At 36.3% G+C, this 22071-nt stretch overlaps 1 protein-coding gene across 3 annotated transcripts in view; it reads left to right on the plus strand.

Moving 5' to 3' along the window:
* LOC116178683 (probable G-protein coupled receptor CG31760) overlaps positions 1–22071 on the plus strand; it is a 107497-nt gene that overhangs the window by 54004 nt on the left and 31422 nt on the right. For all 3 annotated transcript variants that reach the window (XM_031498256.1, XM_031498258.1, XM_031498257.1), the window contains one exon: positions 15277–15384. In XM_031498256.1, the coding sequence (XP_031354116.1) occupies positions 15295–15384 (90 nt within the window). In that variant the 5' untranslated portion in view covers positions 15277–15294. The remainder of the gene's footprint in view (positions 1–15276; positions 15385–22071) is intronic.

The raw sequence follows: 22071 nt of genomic DNA on the forward strand, positions 1-22071 counted from the left end.
ATGAAGAATTAAGCCAGTGCGCCTCTCCCCCAATTTTGAAAGGGACGGAAGTTGGTAGAGAACAGTTCCTTTCGTTGAGACCGTTCATTAGAATACCATGTGTTAACCCCCCCCCCCTTTCACCATTTTCAAATGTTTGCATGGCACCACTAAAGGAACGGGTATGCAAAATCTGAGAAAAATTGGTAGTTCAAGGTACAAGTTATGCACGTTTTCCTTTCAAAAACCCCATCTCGAGAAATAATTAATGTTTCCTGTTGTTAATTAATGTAATCCTTTCCTCTATTTCTCCTTTCCTCTTCCTTTGACACTGCCCCTAACCTCCTTTCTTTCTCCTAAACTGTTCCTACTACATTGTTCTGTAGTTCTAGCTTCTATAGTTTCTTACAAATTTACACCAAATTTCCCACAAGCTCTTGTCAAATTTCTTTAAAAAGTATGGTTCTTCTCAAGTTTCGCCTTTCCGCCCCGTCTCATTCAACTATCCTCAATTTTCCGTTATGTTTTTCTCAAATGGTTTCCAAATTCGCCATTTCTTTTCAAATTCCCAAAGTATTTCTCCACGTTCCCGTTCCCATTAAACTGAATTTCTTCCGATGCTTTTCTCTGCGAGAATAATATAGTTCCTAATCATGGAACTTCCTTTACACTAACAGAAATGAAACGAGCCACCGATTGTAATTTGTGTTTTTGATCAAAACCAGAAATTGCAAAACCACGCTCGGGTGAATTTGATTTTAGGGTCATTTTGTAACGCGAATGTTATGTTCTTTAAAATGATGTTTTACTTCGATGGACGCTGTAAGTTATAACGTTAAAGTAGGGGTAGTTGGAGGTTCGGGGGTAAACTAAGGCAAATCTTTCATGAATTTAGCCCCTAGCCCTATCTACATGGACGTGTTTCAATTTTTTTCAGTGGTTCGTTTTGAAATGAAGGTTATGATACTATTTCTTGTTTCATACTCAAGGAAATCGGAGCACTTTTCCTTTGTGAAATGTGAACCTCAATCAATGGAAAAATATTTAAAAACTTGTCATCAAACATACTCTCTCTCGAGCTCTCTCTCCTTTGATCGAGAAATGCCAGTTTTCTGATTTACTTCAATAATTAACATCAAAGGACAACAAGTCCCATAATTAATGTCACTATCTGAAAATTCGCAGTAAAAGTTTCTGGAGCAAAAGCCTTCTTTACTATATTATCAACCTTGGAGAGATTTGGGGAGAACTTAGTAGAAAATTGGACAAAGTTGGAATGAAACTACAAAGCGGTGATAGTAATGCGGGGAAAGCTTCAAAGTAGTTTGAGAGTGTATTAAAAACAGTTTTAGGACCTTATAAGGGACGTGTGAGGAACTTAAGAGAAACTTAAGCGTAAAAGAAAGACAAGGAAGGGAACTTGGGCAGAATCTGATAAGAACCTGACTGGAGTTTAAGGGGAGGAAGGAAGAGAAACTGCAGTGTTGATAATGAAAATCGGTTTCCGTATTGAGGCGTTCGTTCGTTTGGTTGGTTTACGAAAAATAGTTGTGAAATTACCGTAATGCCGCTTGCGAGATTTAATCGATTCCTTTCACATAGTTCTTTGTTTCGTCAACCAATGCCGTGCAGTGTCCCCGTGGTATTTTTGGCTCTCCCATCTTAAATTTCTTTTCCCACAGTGAAGTTTCTACCTTTGAATTGATTAGATACAAATGTCTCTTGGTACGCCAATGCTTTTCTGACTTCGCGTATACCTGAAACGGGATTTACCATATTTATCTTTGGAGTGGTTTCTCTTTCTCTCTTTGATGCCTGTGGTGGCTCCATTGAAACGTTTTTACGGATCTGTATTTCCATATTAACTATACGAGGGTGTTCCTTACGTTGATTTACCTTGATTTTATTTACGACCCACGCAGTAGGTGGATGATATAGCATTTTACTTGGACCCCCCATTTTAGTTAGGTTAGTACTAGCGGACAATACGCGATAGATGGAGTTTCTACATTCCCGGCTTGGAAATTCTACCTACACCATGTGAATCTACTTCATTCTGTCAACATTAATACCCACACTCGAGGTTTATACCTGGAGATTTTAAGACAGTTCCTATAACTGGAAGTATTTACGAAGCCTTGGAGATTATCTTGCTTATGTTTTGAATTGATTAGATCAATAGAAATTTAGTTATTTTTGCATCGTAAAGTACTTCTCTTGGATTAAACGTCACATTTATTCTGTTATACAGGAGCTGTAAGGATAACCCATGGTTGTTTAAATTTTTGCTTTTACTAGTGTAAAGTCATTCGATTATTGATTCTTTTTGAGTTTTAATTACAGTTTTAGTATACAATTGCCTCCGTGTCAGACGTTAGCATTGCTATTTCGCAATATTTTATGTGCAGTGCGATTCACTACCCCTTTTACTTGTTTGTTGTGTTATTCTCTGTTACAGTTTTGCAGAACGCGCCCTTCTGAATTCAGACGGCCGCTACTACGCTAAATATTGTTATTTTCGACAACCCCTTGATATGACGGTTGAGATCCATATGTTACCGTGTCCTATTTGTAATATTTTTGAGATCATTTATTAAATTATCCTCGATTGTGACGTCAATTATTGATCATCTACGGTTCATCTTCCAGATTCAATAGCGGTGTAAAATCAGAGCTCTGGTAGCGCCCACATTCTTTTGGTATTTTTTTTCGCTTTACTTAGGTATAGTAGCTTCCGGCCAACGTATTCAGTGAGGTAGAGATACGAATGCGCTGTTGACACATTCTAGGCGAAGGAGACAACGAGGGAAACGTGAGGTAGGGTGGTAGCGCCAAATATCCTCGCATTTGCTTATTATTATTATTCTGATCGGCTAATAGACAAGTTGGCGTTGCAAATGATTTAAATTATGATTGTCCTCCTACAGGGTGTTTTAAAACTAAATAATCAGACAAAGCTAAGTATCGCGAACAAGTAGACGAGAAAAATCTGTAATCCCTGTCCCCGTAACGATCACAAGTTGTAAGTGCTTCATTACAAATCCCTTTTGTCCTCAACGCCAACTTTTAAATGAATCGATTTGCTTCCACACTCGATTTGATTTATTTCTATTAGCACTTAGCGTCGCCTTTGATTAAAATCGTCGAGAGTTGAGGTGAAATAAATTGTTTTTAAGTGCTTAAAAATCCCTCACGCAATCTGACCGTATCGCTCTCATTGAGCCCCTTATAAATTAGTTTAACCAAACCTTCTCAGTCGCGATGCGATCGAGTAAAATTTGAAGAATTTCGACGGAATTTAAACTTGTCGACTTTTACATAATAACTAAAATACCTCCCCACGCCAGACATCGATCTGTCAAACCCTATTCGCCCTTAAAAATATGTTGATGTTACCCAAAACATGTAAGTCGCGCAGAATAACCCCGTTCTCTCATGGGAGATAAAACCTTAACGTAGGCATTCTGTTACAGCAAAGTCCCTCGCCCATGTTAACCCTAAAGCATTGTCTTTTAAGTGTCAGTTTAAAGGCAATCTCCTTTAAATTTATTTGTGTATAAAGGGATGGAGGCTCCCTTAAAACCTTTAAGGATTATTGTTTGACATCACGCCACATTTCTTTCTATAGCCCGTTCATTTTTCCTCAGAAGGTGATGGCTAAAATGTCAAAGATTTTACAGAATCTATTAAATTTTCCAGTCGGTTGATTTAAATATGCGGGAGGGAATTTTATATGTGCCTCTAATGGCATACCAGTGAATGCTAAACTCTATACATTATGAACTAACTTTTCTGTCACAACAAAAACCTCATTATTACATTTTAGTCATGGTTTGTGTTGCGTGTAACGTTCCGTTGAACGACCTCTCGGTTTGTGTAACTGTCTGAATGCGCTCTTAGAGTGATACCATTGCGAAAAATGTTGATTTGATTGGGAAAATTCTAGTCATCACGCTTTAAGTGAATTATCTAAGCGTCTTTAGGCGAATGGGCCAGTGACAGTATCTTCTTTATATAAAGTTATTTTCATAGAATTACTCTTTGTTAACACGTCTTTTTTAGGTTATGCCATATGTTTTAATTTAAAATACCTATCTTTGTTTTCCCTATATCGCATTCCGAAACCCACTTATTAATGGTGTACGTAAAGTTTGAATGAGGTAATTGGAATTAGGTCTGATTTTGGCATTGTACTATGGTAAACCGAGTTCGCCAGTACATGATTGATATGCTGGAACGCATTTAACACTTGGTATTTAATCAAATGTTCTTCAATGCAAGTATGAACTATCGTAGCAGCAGTGCATTGTCAATCCTCGGCGGTTGTTTCACTGGAAGACGCATTTTCTCTGGCTAGCAGTGGCCAAATCCTTGAGATACTGTTTTTTAAAGTAAAAAAAAAGAGAGGGGGTTAGGGGGGGACTGGTTTTATGTTTAATAGTACACTAATGAAAGGTCTCGATAAAAGGAATTAATATGTATCTGCTTGACCTCTCACCGTGATCGGATATATTCCCTTAGATCTCCACAATTGCTTGTAGGAAGAGAGTGAGTACTTTGTGAGTACAAAGGGCGATTGGGACGCCTGGAAGAAATATATCCATTAGTGATGTCAAAACTTCTAAGAGCGAATATTTCAAAAATTGTATTCCGGAGGACAGTACTCTCAAAGGCAGAATTAATCGACTGGACGAGATATATCTATTGGCGAAGTCGAAGCAAATGCCTTGAAAACGAAGTGTCGGAAGAGGGTACTCATTAAAGGCAAGTGGAACGTCAGGACGAGGCATATCTATTGGTGATGTTAAAGCTTTAATGTAATCTGCAAAATGAAGTGTGGAGGATTTTGAATGTATGCCAACTGTTCTTTAAATATTTATGTGTAACCCCCCCCCCCTCTCTCCCCATTAATCGTCTACTAAGAAAGTAAACAAAGTAATTAAGCGAGCCAGTGTAGTTTTGTATTTGATTTTTAAGTTTTTAGAGACCTAAAGCGTAGAAATCAAATACAAAAAATATACTGGCTCGCTTAATTAGTTTGTCCATAACCGTGTACGGGTTTTTTAATCTTCCCCGCGGAGCGCGATTACTCGAAGCTACCTTTTCATAATCATTTATACTCGCCACTTCATTACAGGTCACAACTTTCATACGACCTTGACTTTGGAATCTTTCATCTTGCCTCTAACTAAAGGATACTTCCTTAATATCCTTGAAATAATCCTGGTTTACTCAATGAGGTTGTTGAATTAATACCGATTCAATTTGCACAAAATTTCCCTAGTTTTCAGGCTTATTTTAGTTGGCACCACTCTTGAGGTGACTTTTTCAACTCACTTTGACAGATTGTCTAATCTTCACCGCTTGAGGTGGTTCACTTCCTTTTTGGTTTTTGCCCAATTAGAGGGCGAATTTTATGCAAATTCAAATTATGTCTCAAAAACGAGTATACTTTTTTAGCGCATTTTTTAGGAATTAAAAAAAAACTTCCACTCCTGCAGTTTCTTCTTACTTCTAGGGGATGGTCCTAAAGTCCTGGAATTGTTTGCAGTAGGTAGCCTAAACCTTGAAGGTGTGGCAAAAGCCCCCCCCCCCCACACGAATTATTTCCTGAGATGCTGTTTTTGAAAGTAAAACGTGCATAACTTTTACATACGACAAACAATTGGTCTCATATTTTGCATACGTATGCCTTTAGTGGTGCCAACTTAAACTGTAGAAGCAATGGTGGGGGGGGGGGGGGAAAACACTTGTTCTACCCTTCATGGTATTCTAATAAAAGGTCTCATCGAAATAAATTGATTTGTACAAACTATAACCTTCTCGTGCGACTCTTTTTCGAGATTCTAATTTAACTATTTTAATGTTAGTTTCCCTTTAAGTTTTTTACCTGAAAATGAACTCAGTGGAGGTCCGAAACTAGTAGTAACTTCTCCGTGTTTGTTAATCGTCATTAAAGTATTATGGGGAGATATTGATTCTCACCACCGGGTTATTTTGTGCCCGAAACTTTCTAAAAACGACTATACTTTTTTCTTTTTTTATTACGTACCGTTTGTTCTGGTAACTCACAACACAAACCAACCACATACTTATAACTATCTCATGGCCCAAAATCGAATGCATCCCAAAAATCTCCCCGTAAGCATCCCTACTATACTTTCCCATTAACTATCACCCACAAAAAATGGCCTCTTATCAATGTAATACTTTTTAAATTCAAAGTGTACATTGAATATACTGTGCATCTTGTGTATATACTATGTACATTCAGTATATATACAGGGTGGTAACTTGCGTAACGCATCATAGGGATTTCAATGTAAAATTCATAACATGCGATTATTGGCTCCCTAAATTATTTTAGAGCAAAAATGTATTAAAGTTTTTTGTAGAAAAAAATTTTTTACGCCAATCTACCGTATTAGTTTTCAATTTTTTTCATATAAAGATGGAAAATTTGAAAAATAAAACCCGCATATTTTTCAATAATCTGCGATGCCATGGAATTTTCTAAAACAAAAAGATATCCCGTTATAAATTAGCAGCAGTTCGAAATGGATTTTATGATCGACTTGGTTACTGTCTTGCAGTTAATGGTGACTTATTCGAACATTTATTGTAAATTATTATATTAGGAAACCGTTTTTAGTAATTTATGTTGAATTCGCTGTTCTAAATAAAATACTTACTTTTTGATAGAATTTATTTTGTTTTATAGCAGACATTCCATGGCATGACGGATATTGGTGTAGCTTTTGTATTATAAAATAAAAAATTCCATGGCATCACAGATTATTGAAAAAGATGGGGGTTTTATTTTTCCAATTTTCCGTCTTTATTATGCAAAAAATTAAAAACTAATACGGTTGAATGACGTAAAAAAATTTTTCCTACAAAAAACCTTAATACATTTTTGCTCTAAAATAATTTGGGGAGCCAATAATCGCATGTCATGAATTTTACATTGTAATCCCTATGATGCGTTACGCAAGTCACCACCCTGTATATTGTATTAGAATATAGTTGTGTAAACGTCATGCAGACACTTTGTTTGAGCTCGGCACCTATGACGATAATGGGTCACTCTGTATGTGGAATTTCAATTTTTTGAAGTATAAATTTGTTTCTTAGTTCATTGTTTTTATTTAAATTTAAAGTTCAACGTGGCTTTTTATAAGAATTATTGTTGTACGTTTAAGGTTTGTTTATTGTGGTTTGTTTATTTAATTGTAAAAGTGAAATTACGTTGTAAAAGGTACTAACATCTGGTCCTATTTTCGCGTTGCATTATTAGGTTTATCTGGCCATTGCGATAAGAACATTTTTTCTATTGCGTTGCATAAGGTGAAATTTAATGAGGTATAGGATTAGCCGATAGGAAAATAACAGGTGTGCAGATTATTTCGAAGCTGACGTTAATCACACTGTACATTAACGTCGTGCGACGGAATTCATACTGAACAATGTCTAAAAACATTTTTCCTTTAGAAATTCGAGTATCTCCCACTTCTAGCGACGTTAAGTTTGATTTTTCCTAGTGCCGCAATACAACGTTCGCTGTGAGCTAATCTATACAATTCTCCAAAACATATATAAACAGTATATATCAGCAGTACCGAGACAATTAAGTTGACGTTGAAATGAAAGGGGAGCGCTTATATCAACAGTTTCCGAGGAGAATCTTCTTTGTAATTAAGCACAAAACGCTTTCGCACGAGTTGAATGGGATAAATATTTTGATTCATCGCTTTTAATGTCGAAAGCACGATGCCTTCACCAACATTCGCCTTATTACTTATTGCGTGCTTCAAGAGTAACACTTCAATTTTGCGATGGTCGGGAGTTGGATTAGAGTAAATTAATAATGCGACGTTGCGGCGCACCCCGGTTTCTTGTTGCAGAAACTTATAATGAAACAACAACGATCGTGTTTCAATTGCTCATATAAGGGTATGTTCTAACATTACGCGTAATGGGCGCATCAAATATGCAAATTTCTTAGCGTTCCTACTTTGCATTCTGTTTAGAAGTTTTTGTCTGTTCCTATTATAATAAAGAATAGTATACCAAATTCCAGATATCAATGGACAGCAGATTGCAACTCGCGAGGAACACTTTTACAAACTTTTTAGATCAAAGACTACATCACCAACTGTGACATCTTAAATTAAAGAACAAAGAAGATTTGCGTTTGATTGTCGAGTTTAAATTCGAGCAATCAAGTTAGAAAAGTTGATCGGTCGAGTTTAAAGTCGCCCGGGGAGTTCGAGAAGTACCTAAACTGGTCGATAGTGTAATGGAATATCCATTCGAAGAGCTTTAATTAATGAATTTTAGTCTTTCTTTATTTCATCTTCCACGACTTTTAATTACTTCGTCAAAGCCAGCTCAACCCATTATTTCTTCCAAACATCCATCTCTGAAAAATACTAAATTGAATAGAAATTATACTCATACAATTATTTATTATATTGAGACTACACGTTATCCTGCAAAAATAGGGTTAATTGTTACAGTACACATAAGCGTCATTTGTAAAAGGTGATGTTGCAGAAACTAATCCCTCTAGAGAAACGCAAGGGTTTGAATGACTTACGTTCGCGAAATTGAATCTGGTTTGTTTGGATTTGCAATACGTATGGACTTCTTCCGAAAAAAAAGTTAACAGGGTGGTGCAGGAAGTTCTGCTCTACCCTACTAATGAGCGATCTATGTCCATATTTCTAAGTGAATCTACCAAAGAGAGATCAATTAAAAAACGTGGTCGATTTTAGGATTTTCATAAAAAAATTGGTTTTATTAATTTTGATATTCCTAAAGAAACCGACCTATGAGAATTATTTCTAGAAAAACCTTTTGCATGGTATTTATTGATATTGAGAATAACATTCAAGGAAAGGATTTTCGTTATTTTTGATTGTGAATTTTGCATTTAATTTCAGTGATACCATTTCTTTGATTGGATTGAAATTTGGGTAGCATTGGGAAAGAGTTGTATATTTTTGAAGAGAAGAATGTACCAGTAATTTTTGTGTGGTAAAGATTACCCACGAGATAGGGATTACAATTTTTTGCCTTTTTGTATTTCTTTTTATCCAGTTTATACTTTACATCCATACGTCGTTGTAGCGTCCCACTATAGTACTGCTTACTATAAGACATCTCGTGTGCGCCTGTTCGCCGATGGGGACGTCCATAAAACACAGAACCAAACCACATATTTCGTGTCTCTATTAATAGTGACGATGTGTACCAATTTTCAAAGCGATCGGACGTTTCTAAGCAAAGTTATTTTGCACACGGATGTACCGACAGGCAGGCAGACAGATAATAATTTTTTTATATAGCAAACGCTCATAGCTATCGCCCAAAAGATGTATGCAGGTTGATGTTAAATTTTCAATTTTGAAAATGCGAAACCATTGGATTTTACCCTGAAAAATAAGGAAAGCTTGTGGTTACATCCCTATGTCTGAACTGAACTATTTTTATAGAAGGGTCTCCTACCCCAAGAGCATTTTCGGACAAATTGCTAATCTGACTTTGTATTCTTTATTCCCAGACGCAATTTCGTTAAAATTACAACTTTTTCACACCAGGGGTGCGGGGTATTTCTCTTCGCCTTCGTTACTGAAACCACTCCTTCAAATTTTCAAATATCAGAAGGTACGTAGTTCTCCACATTCGATTTAGTGTTCTGTATTGTTGTGTAAACAACGCCTTATAAAGGTTGGGTTATGTAAATTGTTTATTTGGATTTGTGCATTTAATTATAAAACGTGAAATTGTGTGTTAAAGTGTATCTCGTAGTTTGCGATAAGGGCCATTTATCGGGCGGAATTTAATTAACGCACGTGTTCTCATCACTGTCAACAGATGCAAGTGTTGTATCATGTGCGCATTATTTCGGCGCAAGTGGGGACCCAGGACGCGTTCATTCGGAGCTGGCGTTATCAAGTGTAATTGTGATGGGCGATTGGCTTGAAAATTTTTTAAAGAAGGAGTTTGGAAGTGGTGTTTGCTTAAATACTGGAGACAACGTATAAACGGGTGCTGTTGGTTTCGCGAAGGTCAATGAGCGTGTAAATTAATTTACACTAAATTACGAGCAATCAGCTGTATTTGTTTTGTTGAAGAAGTGTGCAAAAGAAGTTAAGCAATCTCAATAAAACATATAAGGTTTGTCTTTTATTAAAAGTTAAAGGTTTCTACCTTTCAAACAGCGACCAAAAATTTCATTTATCAAGCCAATTAGCATTAATGAAGAAAAACTGAAATTTCCTGAAGCTGCCTGAGAATGTTTTTCTGTCTTTGATAAGTGCGCCTGAATATCCCAAACCTTTACTTGGATTTAAAACATAAATAATTTAATTGAATTGTTCACCGCGTGGGTGCGGGGTAATATGTCCAAACAAGTTCTGAGTAAGCTTTTTTTCTTTCAGAGATTTTGGTTTAATTTTTCGTTTCATGTGTTTCGGAATATATCTTTGTCATTGTCAGTCAATCGATTGTGTGCTTATTCGAATCCATTGTGCGACCCGGATAGAGTTTTCATGTCAGATTTTTTTTCGTACCCAAGAATAATGTCTGGCTTGTGTACGCTTTGGAATTTTTGGTAGTTAATTGAGGCTCCCGAGTCTCCTAAATTATTAATTTAAAGTAACATTGTAATTGTAATAAATAATTTTGATTTGTTTGAGCTAGCTGGACAGGTGTTTGGTGGGTAGCCAAAGCGAAAAATTTTTTGCCCTTGGCTTATTTGAACAAAGACGTTTTCATTCTTTTCTGTGCCTCCTTGAATAAGGGTGTACAAAAAGTAGGAGTGCATACACAAAAAGGGCATAATTTACCGTGTAAGTTTGCACGTACATTCATTGTAAAAATTTCAATACTGGCTCATACAACGTGGAGTTAGAGCACCAATCAGCACAAAACGAACTAGTTCACAATGACTTCACTAAAAGTAAGATCGAAATCTTGGAAGAACTGAGCCGAAAAAAAGTTGTAACGGTTTAGAGAATTAGGACCAAAGTTACAGGTACCTTCATTGCTACCCCCAACCTCATACTTACATTCATTTTTATACATTGAAAGTGAGACCGTATGTTCCGCAACAAATGCGATGTTACAAATGTCAACGTTTCGGACACACAACTCTAAAATGTGAGAATAAAAAACAATAATAATAATAAATCCAAATTATGTTCATATCCATGTCGTTTATACAAGGGACAAATTGAATTATTTTAATTTCCCCTTATATCACACAATACAGTCGCCTATTAGTGACCGAAATACGGCACGGTTTCGAATTTAACCGAGAATTAACGTGTACAAGTAAAATTACATCGGAAATCCTGTAGAACAGACATGCGAAAATAAGATAAAGGAGAGCTTTAGCATACCAAAGCCCTTCATTAATTCGTACAATAGCGATACTCTTAATTGCATGTAACATCAGATCTCGCACGATTGAGTTATCTGAAAACGCCCATCCCAGTACCCCTCCCAATTAACACGCACGATTGAAATTTGATTAGGTTGCGCTTTAAATCCAGCGCCCTTTGCGTTTCTCGTGACATCTGAGAAATTATCATTTTGGTACTAATAAACAAACGATCTCTGCGACCCCCCTCCAGTTCCGCGGAGAAAGCTCTTAGTGGAGATTATAATTTACAAACGATTCGCGGAGTAAATAAATAATGCTCTTGTAGACTACTAATTGCTCGTCCCATTAATTAATTGTAATAATGAAATATGCGGTGGAGATTTGGAATTTTTTCATTAGACTCGCGGGCGAATTGAATTTTGCAATGAAAATCGCCGACGGTAAAGGCAGATTACCGCGTTAATAATTTCTTAAAAGGTGCTCAGATTAAATTTTGAAATTACCTTAAGAAATTGTAATTAATTTTGTTTCGGTCGGTACGCTACAAGTTTATCGATTCATGTACGCCCGCCAGTTGGCGGCGAGGTACTTTAATTAGATTGCGATGGCAAATCTTTTTAGTCGAATCCAATTGGAAAATATTGGATGTTCGTCCCGGTTCATAAAAAAAGGGGAATATCTAAGGGAAGCCTATAAAAAAATGCAGAGTAGTTAGGGTTATCGCAGATCGATATCTTATGAGAAAATATAAAACTGAATTATCCTATATGTTGGCAAAAGGAATATTTAAAATTTTTTTCTTTAAAGCCGATATCACGTTTACTATACGAACGTCACCGTGCTGGAACATGTAACGGGCCCATCGTTACAAAAAAACTCGAATTTGTTTAATATATTAATTTTAAATTGGCGTTCTACTGATTTTCTATGTACTCACGACTAGCTCAATCGGTTCAATATTTTTCTCTTTTAGTTAACGTAATTGATTTGGTATAATAATTTAAAATTTAAAAAAGATTCTACGGTACCCCTAAGATAACACTTCCTCTGAATACAGACCAAATACCTTCCCATTTTTTTGTCCTAATTCGATGTTGCATTGACTTCCATAGATTTTCCTTAAGTTGAATCCTGGGAACATGCATTGCACTGTTTTCAAAAGTAAAATAACACCCGCACTATGAATTTATAAGGGTTGTATAATTAACTCAGCCAGAGTCTATAGTCGAATTTCGTCAAAAAATATCTTCGCCGTTCCTTCACGTTTCTAGACTGACACTCCTCATGACACGAACTACCCATCCAATGAAATTTGTTGGCAGCTATAACTTAGATCCACGTTGACCACTTTTCACCTATTCGGCAGAATCCGCGCTTTTAATTATAGTGCAAAAAAAAGCAGATAACAGCGGTTGCAATATCCCACGACTCTAAAACGCCTTATCCTTTCAACGCAGAACTAAAAAGTCAGGACCGTACTTAAGACCCCCCGGCCAGGTAACACAACCAAAATTTTAAACGCCTTTAGACGCCTCAGCATCTGTCAATGATAAGCTATCCAATTTCTTTTCCTGGGGGTCTGGGGCCAAGGAAGACTTTTCTCCATTAGATTTAGCATTCTCGTGGGAATATACTCGAATCTCTACATTAAAGGAAGACACTCTTCCATCACCTTCCATCCTAATGTTAGTTTTCGGAGAAATATAACCCAATCTCTGTGAAAAAGCCTAGGGAGGGAGGGGGGGGGGGGGTTATTCCATGCCCCCCAGACCCTCATATGCTAAGATCTATAACGAAATACCTACTTACATAACGGGGAATGAACGCATTCTTACCTTGAAATATGAGAATTGGAGAATATTGCATGATTTTTCTAAACATTTTCGGTTTGATATATAAGCAAATTGAAGCGTGTTCAATGGAGTTCCAACATCGTTGTCGAAGTGATTATGAGTGAAGTTTGCGTTCGTATGTGATACATTTACTTGTTATAAGTTTGTGTACAAGACTGTTATAAATTCATTAATAATTAATATAATCAATAAATTCAGGAGTGTTGTCTGTCTAATAATTGAACAAGTACAGTGTAGAAAATAAAAAGCCATCACAGATTACCTTCTAATAAATAGCAATCATAGGAGGAATGTATTGAAAAAAGGATCAAACAGTATCAGTCATTTCTCATGGTCGAATAATAAAGGACAAAATAGAATGAAAAAAGGATACGCGCAAATGAGTTAGATAAAGAATCCGATTAAAATAGAGGAAATTGTAGATATGGTAAAAAGAATGAAGCATGAAAAAACAGAAGGCTAGGAGAGCTCTTCCAACGTTCTTAGTACCGTTTACCCACGTTCTTCCAATGCGTGGAAACTCTACAAAGACCTGTAGACAGACTAAAACTGGGAGACTCGTTGAGCGATTTATTGCTGTAAAAAGCCATTAAACCCTTAAAGTTTTTCTAATACCCTCAAGAACACCCTATAAATCTCGAAAACTCTAACCGGACATAGAAGGTTCTCGAAAAACCACATAATGCCTTAGACAAATCTACAAAGTGCGTAGAAAGTAGCGACGAAACCTCTGTAAAAGAATGCTGAAAAGCGCTATCATGCTCTAGAAGCCTATGGAGCTCTTGAAATCCCACTGCAAGGTTATGGAAAGACATTACTATTTTCGAGATTCCGTTTAAGAGGACCGAAATACCTACAACGCCATCCATGCTTTTTGAGGATTTTGATATTTTATTTTTACCTTTATTTTTGAGTGGGAGGGGTTTCAGCCGAACCCGGATTCGAACCAGGGACCCTTAGTATCGCAGCCGAGCTTCAACTCAACTGCACCACATCGGCCGGCAAACTATTATTTAGGCTTTGTGTGGTAATTTAAGAAGTTTTCACAAAAAAACCGAGTCAGTATATACTTGAACAGTTTGTGAATGATAAGTTCGAGTAGATGTGTTTTTGTGTGAACTTGTTGACAATGTTTGTCGGTAATACAATTTATCTTCTCTAAATTGCTTGCAGTTTTCCTTGGGTTTTGAAGGGGCGCGATCGTGATTTTCTTAAGAAATCACCATTATTCTTTAGTGGAAGTGTGATAAACTGCGCCCAAGCTTTCCGTCTTTCTCTTGTGCTTATATTAAAGATAACGAGGCCATATACTTCTCTTATTTTACACCGCGGGTTTATCTAAATTATTAACGAAATCTTTTTCTTCGTGTTTTGCTCAGCATTTTTTTTATTTTTGTATTAAACCAAATCTTTTTACAAAATCGTTCATTATAAACATAGGGATATAATTACAAACTGCTCCTATTTTCCAGTGTAAAATCCAATTTTGAGAAAAAAAAGGCATGAATTCCTAGCAAAAAACAAATAAACCCTTAAAGAGCGTTTAAAAAAGCGGCAGAGCACCTCGGTGTGATCCCACTGAGTCATTGGATTTACCCTATTTTCAATAGGCTTATTACATGTGGCATATAGGTCAACTGTGCAAAGTTTGAACTAAATAGGTTCAAGCGTTTGGCAGAGACAGAGAGACGTGACCCCAAGGGGTCATTGGATTTGACCCATTTTCAATAGCCTTATTACTTGTGGCATATAGGTCAGTTATGCAAAGTTTGAACCAAATCGGTCCAAGCGTTTGACAGTTATCGTGTTCACGGACAGACGGACACCATCGACTCCCCTATAAAGCTTGCATCGCTTTGCTCTGCCGCTTAATAAATTTTATTTTTTATTATACCTGAATCACAACCTCCGTTTTAAACACTCAAATGCCTGCGAAAAAAGCCCTTTTTAATTTAGGCTGGTGGTTAAACCGGGACTGACTGAAAAATAACATTTACTTTACGTCGAACCCCATGTTTTTTTTTAAGGTTTAATTCTTAAACTTTGTTTCAGTACCAATGACGACTAGTGATGGACTCCGCTTTCTTTTCACTAATGCTACTGTCGATGGTTCTACTCTATCACGTAGCATGTATAAGCGCAAAAAGTTCCGTCAAAAGGGTAAGCATACTTTAATCAGCGTTTTCCATGAAATTCGTGTCCTTCATACTAATACTGCTTCATGTTCACACCCTTTAAGACATGGTTTGAGTAAAGTTTGAATTAACTAGTTGGGAGTATCATAAGATAAGAAGAATCCTAATTTAATTTATCAAATTCTTGTTTGTGCTTCTCCAATTTTATGTAATTGGTGTTAAAATGCATGTGTATTTACGAGTCCAGTAAATTTAGAGTCCTGTGTAATTTGGGCAAGCCAAGCGTGTGACTTGTGGATTGTGAAAATAAATGCAATTAATTTGTGTTTGTAAATCCAGCTTTTGCGGCCTTAATTTGACGTCATTTTCAACGACGAATAGTGGGGTGACAGTCTCATTTATTTTTTCAAGCGTTGGCCCTGAAGTACTGCGTAACATTTCAGCGTTTTGTTTTTTTTTTCATACTGGCGACCAACGGGTAGTTCACACAGCAATATATAAATTAAAATTGAGTAAAATAACTTTGATTTTCATGTGTTATGGGTTTTTAGAGGTTCTTGAAATGTGTGAGTCCCCTCAGTAATAACCTGATTCTTTTATTTTAAATATTGCTTGAAATGCAATAATCGATGGTTGTTACAACATGCCCTACAAAATTGTTGACAGCTAAATATCGGTATATACTAATATACCTAATTGATAGTCGGTCAAACACAAAATCTGATACGGAAAACCTACCTCTATTAAAAATGGATTGTGCCCACCAGCTTCAGGTTAGGTATATATCGTATGCAATTAGAGTAATGGCAAACTGATTTTATTTCATCTTTTTAGGGCAACAAAAGTACTCGCGCAAATTTAACAAATTAACGTGATGAAAGTTGGTTGCCGAGTGTATGCTTGACAAACAAAATCGACTCCGCTTCACATTTTTCATTTTCGCCGGCATGAAACGCAAATGTTTATATATGCAATCGCGAAACCACAATTTTAAAAGAGACTAAAACGCGCCGCCATCGATTTTTTTGTGTTTGTATACCTTATAGGCGAGCTTTCATATCCGAACTTTTGATAAACGCACGCGTCCCTTTAATTGTTTTAATTTTCCTAGAGCGAAAATGGCGATAGTTTATTACGGTGTGCAACTCTTTTCAGGGCTTCTTAGATAAGTAAGTGGTTACTGGTCACCAGTATAATTATCAAGCTTTTAACAATATTTATCACAAATCAATACAATTTAGTAAAAGGATGTTGGATAACAGTATCCCTAGCAGGGACCCGGACCGGACCGAAAAAGAACCGAAAACCGGACCGAAACCGGTATTTTTTTCAGGACCGAAAACCGAACCGAATCCCTTATTCCTTTAGAAATGGAAAGCTATTGAGAACCGCAACCCTTCTTATTTTTTTCGGGTCTTTTCGAATTTTTACGGTTGTTAACAGGTTATTTGAAGTTGAACGACGCGCCACCAAACACGGCCTGAAAATTGATAAAATATTACTGTCTGATTGCCATCGGTGGATTATAAATTTTTAATAAGGTGTTGAAATTGAAGGCAGTACGGAGGGTGGTGGCGATAATTTAGCCACTACTGTAAATGTAAATAATAAAAGGAGGAGCGAGGCTTTAGAAAAAGAAATCAATAATCCATATATAATTTTTTTACATAAGTTTTTGTGTATTTTTTCTGTTTTTTGTTAATAAATTAAGTTTAAATACATATTTCTGTTTTTCTCCTTTATTCCCCTTGTCGTTGTAAATTAGCCTCACTGACTATATGTCACGTTTTGGTACTCACGACTTTTTACTTCTTTTTCACACTTAATTAATCACTTTGTTGGAATGAATTTCTTGAAAGCCATACTTTCTAAACGACTAGAACCGAAAAGAACCTTTATGGAACCAAAAAAATGTGAATAACTAACCGTTATCTTTTTAGAACCGAGCCGGACCGGAACCATTATAAATATTTTCACTTAAACATAATCAGAACCGGAACCGATACTTCATTGGGCACCGGGTCCCTGATCCCTAGTAAAGTCCATTGAATTGTGGCACCGGAAAAGCCTGCACACTTCGTGCCGAAAGAACCTTAGCATAAACTGAACATCTCACTTTCACAAAACTAGTATTACGAAAATTCGCAAAATGCGTTTAGTAGCAAGTCCTGCAAATCTTTACCTTTGAAAAAAATTCTGAAGAACCCCCTTCAGGGTTGCCTTTACAGGTGTGTCTGGAAAGTATGGGACAACGTACATCTTAGTAGGACATCCTGTATCCGCCCTAAGATATTTTTTGTATTTATATTTCGCTCCCAAAATTATTCGCAAGGGGATAATTTTCACCTATTCTAGGACAATTTGGCACTCGGATAATTAACTTACGGAGAAATAGCAAGGGAGGTCTAAAAGTATGGATACAGTGCGTACATTTTCAAATATCGAGCATACATATAAAATTCCTATGTTCAATATTCTAAAATATACCTACATGTAACATGTCTGACAGTTATGCAACCAACCTTACACAAAAATTTAACAATTTTTTAAACAATTATGTGCATTAACCTAGCAGAGCAAGGTCAGCAGAACACAATCAAACATATTGCATAATTAGGTGCTAATCAGGTGCTAATTAAAAGCCCTGTCCCCAAATTAAATGCTCCTCGGGATAGGGCACTTAATTAGCACCTAATTAGCACCTAGTTATAGTTAGTTCACTTTTCATTTTCTTGGTTTTTTTAGTTAGTGTTCTGCCGAGTTCATATGAACCTGGCAAAACATGTAATAATTTAAAGAAAAGGAGCATTTAATTCGGGAATAGGGCACTTAATTAGCACCTAATTAGCGCCTAATTATGCGATATGTTTGATTGTGTTCTGCTGACCTTGCTCTGCTAGGTTCATGGATATTAAACAATTAAAGTTATTTTAGATACGTATTCGGCCGATTTGTTTAGCAGATTCGATTTATTAACCATGAAACTGACGGACGAACGAACATGCGCACGGACAGACAGGCGGACAGACAGAAAACTGTACCAAATTATAAACGATCTCGACGATCGTTAATAAATAACTCAGATATGGACGTTCATTGCATAGCATTTGCTATGAAAGTAGGAAAGATTGGTTGCATATCTTAAGGGGTATTTGACCTGTATGTTTAATAATTAAACATAGGATATTATTGTATGTTTAGAGTTAAAATTTACGCACCCTATACTCATTGTACGTATCCACTTTATGCAACAACGTTTCACGTAAAAGTTATGAGTTTGGATTGTTTCAAATTTATATAAAATCCCAAGTATAAGTTCACTTTTTTTTAATTACGGGATACAAATGTGCAGAAAATTCCCCCACGGAAAACTTGCACCGGTAAATTCGCCCCCAACAGATTCTCCTCCAAGAAGATTCGCAACCGGGGGATGCACCTTCCCAAAATTCGCCCTCGGAACATTCTCCCCCAGAAAATTCGCGCGTCTTCAGAATTTTCAACCCCCAAGAAACCTCACTCTTGCAGTGTTTGGTCCCAGAAGATTCGCCCTCTGAAAGTTTTCCGCCAGTATCCTCACCAGGGACTTCTCCATACCGTCTTGACCTTTACAAAATCAACTTCACTACCATAGATGCTACCCCGGCTTAATTACCTAACCCGCACCCCTGGTTAAAAATAAGGGTGAAAGTTGATTTTTATGAGCGCATTTTTAAGTTTGTTTTCTAAATTTACAGGCATAGATCTCCTGGGGTCGATTGTGCCAGGGGTAAATTTACCTGTGGACGTATTTTCATGGCGGATAATTTTCAGGGAGTGATTTTACCGGAGAGAATTTTTTGGGACAATCGAAAGTCTCATTAAAGAACTTATATTACAAAATAGTACAACAAACGTAAAGCGGCCTCCTAAATTTAAACGACCTTAGATGGAACTTTACTCGTTACCAAGGTCGTTACTGATTGTTTTGTTCTGTGTACAGGGTGGTGCAAATTCGCGGTTAATCCTTGGGATCTCCTTAACGGGGAGAGGTTAAATTGGAGGGGGGAGGTCAAATTTCCCCTTTTTTATGACTGAAAAAAACGCATTTAAAAGTCTTTTTAAATAACTGAGATATCACTGAGAAACTTTTCGCACTTAAGGAGTACGTGCTTACTCTTTTAAAGCAGACACGGCCTAACCAAATATCTCAAATTGCAAACCTTTTATTGCAAATACACGCGTTGGTATCGCCTTTTATTTCCAGGCGTAATTTTATTCCTGTTCGCTATAAAAGCGGTACATGTGTAAATTTTCCAAAATATAAATTTCAAAATTCAAAGAACGGCCAAAGCGACCATCCGTTACCAACTAGTGTTGCTGATCCGTTTAGACGAAACATCTATTATAAAATTTTACTGACTTCTAATGAGGTTATTTATTCAGCGGTAGCTCTTTTATTTAATTATTCCACCCACTTTTCCGTTTTCTCCTGAAAATCAAATTTTTTTACCAAACTTTTAACTTCCTTGTTTTGGTAGTAGACAATAATAAATACACAGTTAAGGAAATAGAAATTTGCCTTTTTTCGAAAAAGATACACCTTACGACTAATAAATTGGAACCCCATTCACAAGGAAATTCTAGCTGACAAAATGAAATCGAAACTTAAAATGGAAATTAGATAAAAGCCACTAATTCCATGCATATGTGACTTTAATAATAAAGTTACACAGATTGGTAACCCTTTTTTTAGGTCTCACAGAAAAATCTCTTTGATTATCAACATTTAAATTGACTTCTTACTCCAATCTCCCTAAATGGTGCTTTATTAACTAAAACGGCCATCTTTAATCATTGATTTGTTTGCTCCGTTTTGTGATTATCAAACAAAATTTGTTTCATAGGTTATCATAAACCTAACTAACTAATGCACTACATATCTTGAGCATATGTCTACATTACAAATTAAGGATATTTGTGGCCGCTAGATGGCGTTTTCGGTTACAGTTGATTTTGGCTTATTTTGTTAAAACATTATTTATGTTTATTTTTTACAATTATACCTATTTCGATAATATTCTAGAGAAAATTTCGCCTCCCTCTGTTTGGAAGTACTTGTTCCCCACTTGAAAACTAAAAATAATTTCCAGAATTTTCTTTTGGCTATATTTACATAATTTTTTTACGAGATGGCCATTCTCGTAAATGTATTTATATAAAAATAATTATTTATGAAATTATGAATTATTATAACCGTTAGTTATTGTTTATCACTTACTTGCACTTACATTATATAACACAAGCGTGCATTTCACTTCGGAATCGATGTTAATACTGAGACTAAACATAATTGTATAGAAAACAATAGACCTTTTCAAACAATCTAGAACGCAAATCATATTGCACAGAACGAATAACTCACATCCGCTTTCATCCCCTACCGGCGGTGACTTGTCCTTTATCTGTTAAGTTAAAATTTCATGAGTAAACGTACTGACCCACGGACAGTGAAAGTGATTTTATATGAACAATTTACTTTAGTATAGCCACACATATATTTAATAGTTTCTCGCATTTTTCATTTAACTATACTCTTATAAAACGGTGGAAAATTGTCCATGAACAGAATTTCGTAGGTGAAAATTATCCCCGGAGAATTATTTCGGTGCGTATTATGCCGGGAGCGAAACGTAAAGGGGCGGAAATATCCTTAGAACGATGTTATCCGATTGCGTTCGTGATACTTATTAGTATCATGTGCATTGGGTACATACTTTTGAGTAAAGGCAATCTTGAAGTAGGCACTTAATTTATTTTTTTTGTAAAATGAAGGTTTTCTGAACTAGGAGTGTTCAAGAAGCGAAATGCTGTGAATAGTACATGGTAAACCTAAAAATGATTTGTATTACTCCGTTTTTTAATAAATTGCTTATCGCGTTCCGCCTCTATATTTGGCAAAACTCATACGAAAGTGTCAATTCATCTTTCAACACAGACATTATATTCATTACACCGCACAATAATCATAAAAGAAAATTTAACAAAGCTACACCTGCAGATTTAATTCAATTTAAACCTTGAAAAAACAAAATTTTTTGAAATTGTGGTTGCCACGACACTAGAATTAAAACCACAAGAGGAATCGAAGTTTCTTAGAAAATTAAACCGAGAATGTGAAGAAAGTTTTCGATGCATGAAAAAGGTTTTTCTATCAGAACATCGAAATTGGCACACGTATCAAACCTAATCGTGCAATCGGGAAATGCCGATATTTGGCGCCATTTGCGGTGCTTCGAGATCGTTCGCATTTTCTAACTAATCATAGAAGTTCGCTTTGTACTCCCAATTAAGTATTAAAGTGAACCCTACGTTCTTCGTATAAATTCCAATGGAGTAGGGAAACAGTTACAGCCGCATCGTTGCACCCCGAAATCGAGCACGAGATTGCAATGTTAAAATCAATAAGTAACAGCGATATCTGCTTGTAGCAGAAACTGGTACATTGTAAACGGGTAATTACTTCAACCCTACTGCAGTTGAAACAATTGAAATGCGCCGTGATAAAATTTCTCGAGGGTGATATCAAAACGTTTTCACATTCCCCTATCAAATTTTCGCTTTTTTCTCACCTGTTGCGGCCACTCAACTCGCCTTTGTTGTCAAGGAGCGGAATACTTCAGGTGAAAATCGGTGAAGGATGAATAATCCCAGGGAGTTTCGTAATTGTTCTCGT

The sequence above is a fragment of the Photinus pyralis genome, unplaced genomic scaffold, assembly GCF_008802855.1.
Source record: "Photinus pyralis isolate 1611_PpyrPB1 unplaced genomic scaffold, Ppyr1.3 Ppyr1.4_LG8, whole genome shotgun sequence".
Lineage (NCBI taxonomy): Eukaryota > Metazoa > Arthropoda > Insecta > Coleoptera > Lampyridae > Photinus > Photinus pyralis.